At 38.5% G+C, this 14,438-nt stretch overlaps 1 protein-coding gene across 2 annotated transcripts; it reads left to right on the forward strand.

Moving 5' to 3' along the window:
* Positions 1-252: 252 nt before the first annotated feature.
* On the forward strand, positions 253-11,896 carry LOC103473856 (alpha-synuclein-like). 2 transcript variants are annotated; one of them, XM_017307913.1, is made up of 7 exons: positions 253-605; positions 783-870; positions 976-1,140; positions 1,281-1,310; positions 3,564-3,706; positions 10,701-10,772; positions 11,214-11,896. In XM_017307913.1, exons 3-7 carry the CDS (start codon positions 1,020-1,022, stop codon positions 11,229-11,231), a joined length of 384 nt encoding a protein of 127 aa, XP_017163402.1. In that variant the 5' UTR covers positions 253-605; positions 783-870; positions 976-1,019; the 3' UTR covers positions 11,232-11,896. The 2 variants fall into 2 exon arrangements, with proteins under 2 accessions (XP_017163402.1, XP_008422661.1); XM_008424439.2 differs by lacking the exon at positions 783-870 and having other exon boundaries at positions 261-605.
* The last annotated feature ends 2,542 nt before the right edge of the window (positions 11,897-14,438 follow it).

Consider the following 14,438-nt stretch of genomic DNA (forward strand, 5'->3'; position numbering starts at 1 on the left):
TGTGTCTAACTTTTTACATCGACTCTAAGCTACCTTGTTACATTTGTTGCTAAATGATTCACCCAAAACTCGGTCAAATTGATGTTATTTGCCTTCCTGATATCCTGCAGAAGTTTCCCGTTACGCCGTGAGCACATTTGTAGACGAACCGATGAAAATCGCCTCCAGTAGCCATCAACCTGCTGCATGCAGCTGCTGTTATCATCCTAGTCACATTTGGGAAGAGAGAACAGCTGAGCCCGGTTGTTTTGAGTAATTACTCTGCCACCAGCCTAATTGGTAGTTGAGCCGCAGATGACATTAAAAGAGGCTGATGCTGCTCCTACTCACTGTGGACAACCCACGTATAGAGGCGGCTACGTAATCCATGTGAGGGAGAGTGATCAATCGCTCCTTCTTCGTCTCTGTGGCGTGGGAGGCGTCTGTCAAACGGACCCGCGGAGAGTCCTCTCTGTCCGTCCGAGTGGAGGACACTACACACCGTCGTCTGTTCAGAGCAGCTGAAGTTTGGACTCTGTAAAGCCGGTGTTACTCTTTTTGGATACTCCGCTGCCATCCGGGAAGATCCGTCACATTGTGTGCTGAAAGGAAGTTGAAGCAAACAGGTGGGTAAAAGCACTTCTCTTATTTTATTGATTTTTTTTCGTACAAAAAAAAGAACCTTTGTCGTAGGAGTAATATGATCATATGTGCGCGTATCAGTTCCATTTTCTCCTTTACTATCCTTTGTTTTAATAGCAAAGCCCTTCATTGCTGCCAGTCACGGGCTGTAATTCCTACAGGTGGGATTTGCTCCGAAAGCTGCTCGCATTGGGCAGCACAGATATTCCAGCCTGTACAATAAACCATTCAGAGGAAGAAAAAGAAGGGGGGGAGAAAAAGAGAGAAAAGAGAAAACGCGGGGCGGTGGCATTATTTCTGTGTTTTTAACAGCGACTAATTCAATTCATCCGTCTGACTGGATCTGCTTTGCAGCTGCTGGGTGCGTGTAATCAATCTGGGAGCCGAACCGAGCCGCCATGGACGCGCTGATGAAGGGTTTCTCCAAAGCCAAGGATGGGGTCGTGGCAGCGGCGGAGAAAACCAAGCAGGGAGTGACTGGAGCGGCTGAGATGACGAAGGATGGGGTTATGTATGTTGGTGGGTTCCGGGAATTCATCTCATTTATGCTGAGGAAGTGACTGTAGTCAACACAGATTAATACAATGTGGATTTTTTTTTTTTTTAATCGTTTTGATTGTCATACTTGTAAATATTTGATACTCATATATGTCTTTCAGGTACTAAAACAAAGGATGGAGTCTCCACAGGTAACAACTTTCTATTAATGTCAATGCCTTCTTACCAATGTTCTTGATTTAAATCTTACTATTTATGACCAAGGATGATTTTATCCAGACAAGTTTTTTTTTTTTAGATATAGAAATAGATTGATAGTTACCTACATATTCAGGCCTTGTCCGCCTTAACATTTTATAACATGATCTTCGTGCTTATCATTTCTGAGAAGTCTTTCATAAAAACATCATTTCTAGAAATGTGATCATCAGCTCAAAAAATGATCCATAATGTAACCTTACCTCCAAAACACAGCAGAAGCATACAAGCGTGTGCAAAGTGCGAGTTTAGAGCTTGTTCCTGTTTTGTCTGACAAGATTTTGGGTCAAGTGTTGGGTTGGATGTAGGGATATAACACTTTGGTTTTAAAACTATTGGTTATCCGTGGGGAAAATCTAACAAATTAAAACACGTGTTTTTTGGGCACCTAAAACCAAGCATTCTGCTATGGTAAGCACTTGACAGGTATGAAGGTATACAAATATTTTAAAAGGTTATGGCGTAAAAATTGCTGTGTCTTATTGCCAGTCAGGCATAATAAGTAAAATGTTCTTTATTGACATCATGAAAGGTGACAAGGTGTCCAGATTTTTATCTGATTTTTTTGAAACACAATGTGAACCAGTTTTGTCCTTTCCCCACCTGTTGCTGCACACTGCCAGTCAGCTTACTGAAAAAGAACACTTTTAAGTATTTCCTGCCCCCACACGAAAGAAAGCAAAAAGGTTGTATAAAAGTATTCACACCAATTTAATTAATTAATGCCAAAGATAGCATTATAGTCAAAGGAAGTTTTGGATGTTAATTAGAGGTTTTTAGGAGTTGATTATTTTTGTTTGCTTGTGTTGTGTTTTTCCATATTTGTGTGAGATGTTTTAAGCTGTTGGATTTTTACATAGTTAACAATATGTAATTATTGGAAAATAGTTGGTGAAACCTGATATTCAAAGAACCAACAGGACTGATATTTTGAAGCCGTTATTTAATTGTGATGGTTTCTCGCACATAATGAAAACACAACATCTAGGTTCAGAATAAAACGTCAGACAAATAAAAATAAAAAAAGCAACTGGACAAAACTAATGGATAGAAGTGATATAGTTGATCAAGTCCTGACTACAGTAATTAATATGTAATATAATTTTAACAGCAAAAGGAGTAATTGTGCCTTGTCTGTTTGAAATTAAGCCAGTTGAATCATATAACGCTTTTTTTGTTTTATATTTTCGAGTGATTCCTACGATGCCATGAAACCGTACTGTTTTTGTTGTTTTTACACAAGATTGCCATAGTTTGAGAATGTCATACCAATCCAGGCCTAATTTCATAAACAAAGGACCAGTTTTAACTCGGCAGATCTTTTACATGATCGAAAAGCAAAATAAATTAGATTACCTTACCGAATCCTCAGGCGGTTAACAGGACAGACATGTAGCATCTCTGTGCGTGAGTAAGTGTCACATTTCCACTGCTTTATCCACCACTACACCTGAATGACTTCCCTGCAGGCCTTGCTTTGCTACTTCTTATTCAGAATAAGTGGAGAACAAGCGGAGCCAGGCCTACCTTAACTGATTGTGCTGTAGGAAACCTGGCAGATGGTTTGTCTTTTTCTTTCTTACACTAAGCAGGTGAAGTAAATGCGCTATGACATAATGTCTTGTCAGCGATCTGCATTAGATGATCTGATAATCTGCTTTGTAGAGGTTCGTGCAGGCCATGATTACGCCCTGTGAGCCTCCTGGTCTTGATTAATGATGCTGTACGGGTTGATCAGCGAAAGCCTTATGAGTTCACCTGTTGCCTCCATTTCGATTGCAACCGTCCATCAAAGATGATTAGTCCACCATGGGGATAAATTTGTTTGCCTTCCCTGTCTCTCTGAACAGAACTCACCCGAGGCTCTTCCTCAAATTAGGTTAGCTGATTGAATTGCACGCACCCTATTTATTTATTTATTTTTTTAATCTGTTTGCAACACAGCCAAAATAATTAATAAATTACTCGACTTGAAGCATCATTTTTAGAAAGACAAGCTAACGGTGATAAATTACAATTGTTTCTATCAGTATAACTCTGCTTCTCAGATTACTTAAAAAAACTTTTGAGTAAATTGTGGGATTTGTTTCATGTTTCTGTTTGTAATCCTCTTCGGTGTTAAAACTGTGATAATACAGCCTCCCCTCTGTTCTTCTTTTCCTTTCTCCTTCCTTTTGTCCCTGTAGTCGCTGAAAAAACTGTGTCTGGAGTGTCTCATGTGGGCGGAGCTGTGGTTACCGGGGTTACGGCTGTGGCCCAGAAAACTGTGGAAGGAGCGGGCAACATCGCCGCTGCCACTGGATTGGTCAAGAAGGATCCAGCCAAACAAGTAAGAAAGAGGCTTTTAATCTTGTGTCGAATAGTAAGTGACAATTTTCCATAAAACATTTTTTTTTTTTTGTATTTTACAAAACAGCAGTTCCATTTTATGAGATTTTTGCCTTCGGCTTTTATAAAGCACTCTAATTACTTATCAAACTCTGTTGGTTAAAACTATACAAAAAAAACACAATTTACGGTAGCACCGATTCATGTCTTTATCTTTTCATGAAGAGGTTTTAATATCTTAACTTTTTCTGGAAAAAAGAAGACAGAAACAATGTTGTTGTTTTTTTTCTTTTTAAAGTCTTGTCAAAATTAAAATTTTTACAGATAGACACGACTTTATTCTTGCATAAGAGTCGGGTAATGTTCATGACTGATTTTTTTTTTATTTTTATTTTTTATTTTTTTGGTTATCAGAGGTTTTGGCTGCATCCCTAATTTGATCGTTGCCTGCATTTTCTCACTCTGCTACATGCCTCCCAGATCTGTGACCCCACAGGGAAATTACATCTGCTGTTACACTGTTTCTTAATCTTGCAATGTGCATTGGCACATTTTACTTGAGTCAAAATGGGAAGAAATTAAGGGGATGTTTGGGAACCATAAACTCTTCACCTTTCTAAAGGATGTCGTTTCTATGTATGTTGTGTAAGGGGGATGCTTACTAGGTTTGGGTTGTAAAATCTACAGTGCTACTTATTTTATTTTTTTCCCAAAACAGTCTATAAGTTCAACACATAGTCTATAATTTTTCCCAGGTATTGAAATAATTGTTAGCTAAAATAATCAGAAAAGTTGGACTGTCTACAGTTGGAATCACTTCAAGCATTTGGCCTGCAGAGGTGAGTAAATCTTTATGAATACAGACAGAGTGCCTTTACTGAGATTAAATGCCATTGGTATGCATATGTACAATAGAAAGAATATGTGAGCTGTTTCTGATGTGTCAAAAAATTCCTTCGCAGCTTGATTACCTGAACATTACATTATGGTACAGTACCAGGTCTGTAGGTTTATTTATTAAAAGTATGTCTTTGTATACAAACGTAGAACAGATGCACACTGGGGAAATTAAATTAAAAGGCTTTTTTACAACCAAATTTTTTATTCAGCAAATTTATTCTTACTGTCTTATAGTATTTTACATGAAAAATACCTTAAAAAGTAAACATCATTGGGACAAATTACATTTAGAGAAGGCAACATGCCAATTATGTTGTAAGTGAGGTTGAAGAGATGGATGTTTTTGGTTACACGTTAATTTAGCTGGGTGATTAATTGATCCGTGAAAATGTCAGAGGTTTGCAGAAGCAAATTTCTTCCAAGATATGAACATCTTAAGCGCTTCTGTTCTTATCATCTGTTGCATATTTTGTTGTGGCAATTAGTCAAGGTGTGTCTTTATTACTTAAACCTACACTTAATGCAGAATTTTGTATTTTAATTGTCAAGCTTTAAAAAATAAAATGGCAAGACAGTCCTGATCTTTTACTTTGAAATACAGCTTTATTATTCAATAGACAAAACTAAAGTGCTTACTTATTAAATCTGGTCCAAAAGTAGATCATTCAAAATCTAATGTGATGGCGATAAATAAGAGCTAAGAGCTTAGCTTATCTCTGTCCAATGTCATGTCTGTCTTTCATAAATAATGGAAACCAATGCACAGCAAGTAATAAATAAAAAATCTGTATTAACTTCCCAGAACTGGAAGTCGAGTAAAGGCTTTGCATGTCTATTTAGATTTCAAATATCTAAATGGACATCGGATGTTTCATTACTTTATCCACCTGGAACTTTATACATGGTAGGCTGAAAGCAGATAAGCTGAGATTGTTTTTTGTTGGGGTTTGTATAGGAAGTGTTATATTTTGAGGGGTCATACCTGATGTCCGTGTTGCACATTGCTGTGTGCACACAGTCACGTTGAACCCGAAAAGGGCCTTCTCTAAAATGTTCTCACAGAGCACTGGGCCTTACTTGGTATGCAAAAGCATTAGGAGCTCCTTTCAGTAGAACTAGGGGCCCCTGCCAAACTCCTGAAAAACAGGCCCCATCTGTGTCAAATAGTACACTTGACACAATGCAGTAAGGAACGTGCAGTTCTCCTCACAACTACCAGACAAAAGACTCTTGTATGGGATTTCATGACAGAGAAGAATAGTTTGGTATTCATGGCTCTGGAGTTCAGTGGCTTGACAATGCTGCACCCAATGCTTTGCGCTGGGCTTGGTGATGAAAGCATTGGATGTAGCTGCTGGTATAAAGTTATTGAACCTGCACCTCTGCTGTATGACTTTACATAGCCTACCAGTTTGTCAAGTTTCTCATTTGGCACTGCTATTGGCTGTGGAATATTCAGTATCGAGGAACTATCATAAAAAGCTGATTGCACAAGTAGCATTCTATATTGGTACTTGCAATTAAAAGAAGCCCCTGAGAGCAACCTATTGTTTATTTTTTTTAAAGTGAAGATGTTTTGTTTTCTGTAGATGCCAAAATATGAGAAGCTTCCACTACTGAGCTCTGTGTGCAGATAAAGCCGTTAATTTAGACACACCCGGACGCAGCAGCACAGAGTATTCCTCCATTTCACGATGAAGCTCCAAACAAAGTCTTCTCTGTGTTAAAAATGGCGCACTGACCTTGAGTCATTTGTCATCATTTTTCATATCTGCTGCATGTCTTTCTCACCTGAAAGGAAAGCTGTTACATACTGGTAGCAATCTGGCATTCTCCATCAGTCAGTCTGGCCTTCGTCTGTCAAAGCGGGAGGAGGAGGCCAGAGCTGTTTATCGGAGCAAACAATTTGCTGTTCAGACTGAAGTCAAACATGAAAAATGATGCTCCTGTCATGTCTTCAAAAGGCCCTTTTATTTGTATTGTTTGTTTGAAATTCTTTGGAAGACCACTAAATATGCAACATTATGTATTTTATAGAATTAAAATTTTCAGACAAATTACAAAAAGAATAGATATATTGTCAAAATGTTAAGACTTCATAGCTATTTAATTATATGTACTAACAATTTAGCTAGCCAGTTAGCTAAATTCTAGCTAACTCGTTAGCTAAATCCACTACAGCGCTAGATGTAGAGAAAAACTGAGTTTCTAATAAATTAATAATGATTATAATAATAAACTCATTGCAGTAAATATGTTTTGTTGTTTTTCTACCAATTGTCAGAAATAAATATAAACCAAATTTTAAAAATTGTGTTTTAGTTTTGAGATTTAAAAAAGTTGCATTTTTTTTAAATTTGTATATTTTATTATATAAATCTTTTGTATCTGATCTCTTGAGCTCGATTTATATTTATGTAGCAATTTTATATATAATTCCGTAACAGAATCTTCATTTTTATGTATAAATTTTGTGTGTGTTTCAGCTGTTTGTTGCTCATGTTACCATCTCCTCACATATCAAGTGTGAAAACTGGCTTTGCACAGAACGTCTCCTGTGGTCTTTCTTGTGAATCCATGCAACCACAGAGTAGCTTTCAACTTCAATCCGGTCCAGTCTTAATTAGCTCAGGCTCAGAAAAGTCAGTAATGCTTCTGTAGCTTATCCATTAATGTTTCCTTTTCAGTAAGGCTAACTGAAGGGTCCAGCAAAATAATAGAATAATGTGAGATCTCTTCCTTACTAGTCTCCAACATAAAATCATGGCTCTTCTCTTTCTTTGTATCCCAGCAAAGAGTGTTGTTTTTTGGGTATTTGTTTTGCAGTTACAAAGATTATTTAAGATTTTGTAAATTAATAATATGATGTCATAGATGATCCTTGAAGTCATCTAGTTTATTTGCAGTACTGCTGACTGATCTGTTTGTCTTTTTGCACAACGTGACGATGCCTTTATCTTTTTGTAGTTGCGGATAAATGAGCTTTGTCGGACCTCGCGAAACATTGCGTTTGCGTTTTATTTAGTTTGAATGAAACGCCAACATCAACAAAATCTGGTGCCGCATTCCAAAATGTAGATACTGATAGCAAAGAGAGGAGTTTGTAATATTTCATTTAAGCCTATTGCATTTACATATCCCACTCCTATTAATGAGGTGTTAAAATGAACATGAAAACTGAATTCGGCTGTAATTACCCACCTGCTTTTGAGTAGCATGGAACAACAAGCTTCCCAGGGAACACAAACACATTTTTCAGTGTTTGTTGTGATGCTAGATCTTCCGTTCCTTAATTGGTACCGAGGCACGGGGGAATTCATGAAAGTAAGTCGTGTCACTTCTGAACGCCATGCACTTAAATTTCCTTAATTGTGCCTTTACAGGTTGCAGTAAGCAAACCTGTGCCCCACGAAGAGATAAGATACTAAAGATTTGGAGAGAAAAAAAAAGTGCTTTTTTTCAATTCATCTTCAACTAATTAAAATTGTCTGCTTTTACATCCCTTTTACCGGAAATTAATTGTATTAGTTTAAACAAAATGAAAAAGTGTAGCATAATTGAGTGGAATCTTAAGAAGAGAACACAGACCAACAGAGGGATGTAAACGCAACTGACTGATCTGACAAGAAGAAACCTGCAGATTGGAGAAGTTGAAATCTACATTCTTTTCAACAAGAGACTGGCATGCAGATGGCGGCAGATTGTCCTCATTTAACACGAGCTCCCGAGTGACTCAGAGTCATTAAGCATCATTAATATTGATTCTATTTAAAAATTAATGCCAGGTGGAAAAAGTCCCTCCACCACTCTCCTGAGACACTCAGACAGATAAAGACTCGCCCACAGCAGAGCAAACAGTCGACACCGTGATGCTTTGTCCAGATTAATCTTCTCTTCCGATTGTTTCACCAATTCATCATCTGCTGGTGACTCACTCTGATTCAGCATGGCTGGAAAGGTAGAAGGACCCAGAAATGCATAGATGAAGGACGAAAGTGGATGTGAAAAAACAGAAAGTAGAAATCATAAAATGGTTTCACTTTGATTTAGATGCATGTTAAGAATTTAGATTTCTTAACATGTATCATTCTCAGTTGTTTGTTTTTCGGTAAATTAGCGTTGCAAAGATAATTAAGGCTAAATTTGCCTGAATGTTTACGTTAGGGGGCTGCACAGTGGCGCAGTTGGTAGAGCTGTTGCCTTGCAGCAAGAAGGTTCTGGGTTCGATTCCCAGCCCCGGTCTTTCTGCATGGAGTTTGCATGTTCTCCCTGTGCATGTGTGGGTTTTCTCCGGGTACTCTGGTTTCCTCCCACAGTCCAAAAACATGACCGTCAGGTTAATTGGTCTGTCTAAATTGCCCCTAGGTGTGAGTGTGTGTGCATGGTTGTGTGTCCTGTGTGTCTCTGTGTTGCCCTGCGACAGACAGGTCACCTGTCCAGGGTGTACCCCGCCTCTCGCCCGGAACGTAAGCTGGAGATGGGCACCAGCAACCCTCCCGACCCCACTGAGGGACAAGGGTGCAAGAAAATGGATGGATGGATGTTTACGTTGGTCAGTAGGAGGAGGGTGCTTTCCCTGAAAAACACAGGCTTGATGGCTTGTTTGAAATGCAACAGGAGGAGTAGAAGGTATGAAGACGTCCTAAAGGTTATATTCTCCATCTGGTAGCCTCACATGTCCACAAGCGCTCATCAGCACACAGTGATCACCCCTAATCAAGGTCAGCTCAGTCACATGGTGTAATCGAGACGGGAGAGACGTCCATTTTTCATCGGTGTTTTAAACCTCGTTATTTTTTTAGCAGCCTCCAGCCATGGTGACCGCTGTGATGTACATTTATCCTGAAACAGAGTTCAGTGGAATTTATTTCTTGCATTTAAGATTAAACAGATTTTTTTCTTAGAAAAGCTTAGATGTCAGCTTTTGAAGCATTTCCAAAGTCAACTTGTATTTTGAGAGCAAAGTGATCTCAGAATGTAGAATAACATTCAGTGGAATAGATTCAGTTTGTGTGCAAGTTAACATTAACATGAACACAGCTCTTCCTCTTCGAAGACCTCGGACGTTTGGTAGAGAACATTAGTGAACAAACGGCATCATGAAGACCAAGGAACACAGCAGATTGGTCAGGGAGAAAGTTGTAGAGGAGTGTAAAGCGGGGTTAGTCTTTGTGAAACAATTCTCTGTAGTTTGAACATCTCACAGATCTCAATTTATCATTTGAAAATAAAAATTAAAGTGTATGGCACAACTACATTAGTTTCAACAAAACTACAGACTGCCGAGACATAGCTGCCATCCACCTAAACGCACCTGACTGTAAACAGACTCTACTGTCTGGACACGCAACCCTCACCTTTAAAACATAGCAGTAGCAGCATGATGCTGTGGGGATACTTTTCCTGCCCTGGGAATAGGAAGCTGAGTTGATAGGAAGAGCTGGGAATAAAGGCTGAAAAAGACTTCAGACTGAGAAAAAGTTTCACCTCCCAACAGCAAAATGACCTGAAAGATACAGATCAAAGCTAATTATTTTTGCTAGAATGTCCCAGTCAAAGGCCAGACATAAATCTAATCAAATGTGTGTCTGCAGTTCAAAATTAATGTTCACAGATGCTCCTTATTCAATTTAACTGAGGTTGAACTATTTTGCAAACAAGAATGTGCAAAAATGTCTGTCTGTGATGTGCAGACCGACATGAAGAAAGCTCGTTCTGGTTGTTTGCAATTTTTTACAGCAAACAATCTGACTGCAAATTAACATTACCAGTCAGATTGTTTGCTATAAAAAATTGCATTCTTTTCCTTATAATTCACAGTTATGGATGACTTTGGACTGCTTTACCACAATTAAATACACTTGCAAGGAACCGTTTAGTCAAGTGTCTCGAATTGACTTAAAAAATAATAGATTACTCTTCAACCACACAACACATGAGTTAGCTTAGCTAAAGAAAGGCTTGAGGCTAAACATGTGGGCTTCCCTCGTACAGTAACACTATTGATGTCCCGTATAATGTTATCTTCACGAGATGTCTGAAAGAGACGAGGTATAAAATTTGGAAGTGAAATGCATTTCTATTTTTTCCTGCAGGGTGAGGATGTCTCAGCAGTACCAGAGGCAGTGGAATCACCGATCGATACGGACTCCACTGAACCTACAGAGGTAAAGATTTTCAAACTGCTTTCTACGCACAATACAAACAAACTAGTGGATGCCTGTATGGTGGGGTTTATGAGGGCTGCTTGAGAGCTTGCAAGAATATAAAGGTGATGACAATTATTTTAATTAATCAAAGGTTTCACCTTACAGCTACTTGTGGGAGCTAATTATATTTCACACTGTAAATCAGGATTGTCTCAGAAAGGTGTTTAAGATCCTACAGATAAAGAAAATAAATATGTCCGAGACGTTCTCCTGTCAAGGCCACAGACTGACTTTCAGCCCTGTGTGACAGCATTCAGAGGTCATTAATAAATCATGTGACTGGGTGGGGTGTTTATAGACCAGCTCCAGTGACTTGAGATGCAACATCATAATGGAGTAGGGGGATCGTATCACATTTGCCTACGCAACAGCAAAACCTGTCCTTTTCTCTCGCTCCAGGAGGACTCGGACGACTGAGCGGCTCGGCGGCTTCGCAGTCGAAGCAAAATGACCCAACCATTCCATGTCGCTCTGCCAAGTCCCGTCGTGCCTCGTCTCTGGTCCGTCATGGAGTCTGTTCTCAGCGTCTGTGCGTTTCTGTGCGTGCCGTTCTGTGTGTCTTTGCGATAAATGTTCTTGTAGGGAGACAGAGTGATGTTGAGAGTGTGCTGGCGCGTCCTGCGTCCCGGGCGGTGGCTCAGGTGTGTGTGATCTGTGACCAGCTGTCGTTTACAGTGACTCCCTCCCACTGAGAAGGCCACCTGATCCCAGAGTGTGTGTGTGTGTGCGTGTGTGTGTGTGTGTGTGTGTGTGTGCGTGTGTGTGTGTGTGTGTCAGCTGGTTGGCTGCGTCCGTAACACAAACATGGAAGTATACCACAATCTACAAACACCTAAGTGTCTCTATATAAAGGAACAATTCACACAGATCTGTTTGAGATGGATGCATACTGATATTCTCTATTTTGTTGTGTATTTTGTCACTGTTTTTTGCAACGGACTACAAAGTACTGGGCTGTTTGTGCATTCATGTTGTATTTTATAGCATGTAAAAGTAATATTCAGCTTCACCGCTGTATCAAAAATTTATTTGGATTCAAATGTTGAATAAAATACGTAAAGTGTGGGATTATGCCCTTAGAAGTCCTGTGTGATCGAGTCAGTGTGGCGAATTATGTATTTACAAAACAAACGTGTGTTTGTGAATCACATTTCTGTTTCAACTCCTGATTTCCTAAATGAAAACAGACTCGGTCACAATTTGATATCAAATTGTTGTCAAACAACAGGTTCATGAGAGTTTTACATTAAGTTTGAGGTAAAAAAAAATCATATTTAATGTAAATGAATATAAAGTAGATTGTTACAAAATACTCACAGTGCTTTAACTGTTAAACTAGAGTTACAGCGCCCCCTATATTTACGGGCACATCTGGAAAATATTTTCAAAAAGCTTTAAATAAATGCATGTTTTGTTGTAGTAGCATAATCTTACAATGGAACATTTATTCAGATAGGGATACAATCTTACATTTAATGTTTTAAGCAAAAAAACAACAAAAAAACAGTTTAAGTCTAGTAAAATAATTAGCATAACTAGGTCAGATTGTTTTGGACATTTTGATGAGTAATCTCTTACTCAATCTTTCTTGAGAATAAATAAGACAAGGCACAGGTGATTCATGTCACTTAGCTGCACTTCAGAATAGGAATAACAGGAAAAAATGGCCGTCAGTGGCTTGTTGAATTTCATAAATCAGAGATGGTTTACATTATATGTGTTTAAATTCACCTAAATCTCCAATCAGAGTAATATTTCAAAGGGTAAAACTTGAACGGGAACAAATAGACTGAACAGGGAAGCAAAATTATCTTGTTAACAAGAACAGTGAGGATAAGGAGGTTAAGGGGAACAAACCCTCCAAGCTCACCATTTCTAATTTTGACTCTATGCTACTTCAACAAAAAATAAACTCATTTTGAGAGTGTTTACACATATTAAGGGTAATTATTGAAGACACTATAAGAACAACAGATGGCTCTGTGTAATACCCGGTGACAGATACAATTTCAATAGTCAAGAGTCTTTAGTTTTACTGAACATAAATCTTATAAATGTCACTTTGTGTATGATATATATATTTTTTACATTCATAACTTATCTTGGAACCGTTTCAAAACTAATCAAACTACAATATGTTTGAATAAGCTGGAGATGCCCCAGATTGGGCAATCAGAATCTAAGTGGAGGATGTTTATCAGAAACATCATTAAATTTAACATTAATTTAGAATAGAATAATTCTACTATGATTGCTGCAGAAGAAAATTACAAGTCAAAAACTTGTAAAGTAAAAACTATGAAAATAGTTGTTGCTTTGTGTTTTTTTTGTCAAACTGGCATATTGGCAATCTTTGTTTACATCTGTTATAGACATGTAGGGTCATAAATTATCTACATTATTTTGTATGTCAGAGAAAAAAGAAATATTTAATTATTCACACACTAAATCCATCTTTGATCTAGACTGGTCAAATCCTGATGTTTTTGCAAAGAAAACAAAAAACAAAAAAAAAACAAGTTAGGACTCAGAGCAAATATGCCTTAAATTAAAGCATTGCATAAGACATCAAGGAGACAAGAAAGGGTGTTTCTCTGAGCAGGATTTCCTGAGAAGCTAAAGGTGGTGACCTCTGGCCTCCACTTCTCCACATGCTGCCGTATCCTTGAGGACGACGCTGCTGTCTCTCCAGCTGACAGGTAAACACCTGCGTGCTGGTCTGCGTTTGGGGGACAGAGTAAACAAAAGAGGCAGATTGCAGGACCCAGATTGGTTTCATTCACTGTAAAGTAGCTTTTGGGTTTTCTTCAGTTAAGGTTAGAAAATGGAGAACACATACACCCCGGATTCATGTCAAGAGAAGTATTATGTCTCTAAAGAGAGAGAAATAAATAAACGGTTCTATATAAAACAGATTTTATATTTACAGTGATGTACACTAGAAACGAGGATGCTTCTCAGCTTCTATCAGTCTGAACTTAAATCATCCAGCTGGATCAACAGGCTGTTTAGTTGACAGTTATCAGACAGAAAATAAAGTCTTGAGAACGGGGTTGTAAACACGTGGCAAGGGTCATCAGTCCGGGACTTGAACCTGTAACGGCTGCACTGAGAACACACGGGATCGTGCTTTGCTAAATAAGCTATTGTAACCAGAAAATTAAACTTACATTTTTTACAAGGTCAGGCAGATGTCAGTGCAGCTTCACACTCATCATCTTGTGAGAAAGCAGCACAAAACCAGTGAGTCAGACTATCCCCCTGACAGCAGCAACATGCGTTAAAGTGTAATGCAAAACTAAAAAGCTGTTTCAATAATGATACCAACAGATCTCTGTTTTGTTGCCAAACCAGTCAATCAGTCTGGATTTGATCATGACTCGTACATTTTCATAGAAAGAAAAAGCCACCATAACATGCCAAAACCTCGTTCCATGTTATTTTCATACATGTCATCTGCTGTGTCCTGGTACATTCACGCCATCCAAAGGATGACTGTGGTTGTTGTTGTTCACCAGCTGAGTCACAGCTTTGCTATAACAACATATTCAACCAGCAACCAAAGAACGTGCATAACCATCAAATCACTATGCATTTTCCCTTCACAACAAGACATCTCTCCGG

Source organism: Poecilia reticulata, linkage group LG12, assembly GCF_000633615.1.
Source record: "Poecilia reticulata strain Guanapo linkage group LG12, Guppy_female_1.0+MT, whole genome shotgun sequence".
Taxonomy (NCBI): domain Eukaryota; kingdom Metazoa; phylum Chordata; class Actinopteri; order Cyprinodontiformes; family Poeciliidae; genus Poecilia; species Poecilia reticulata.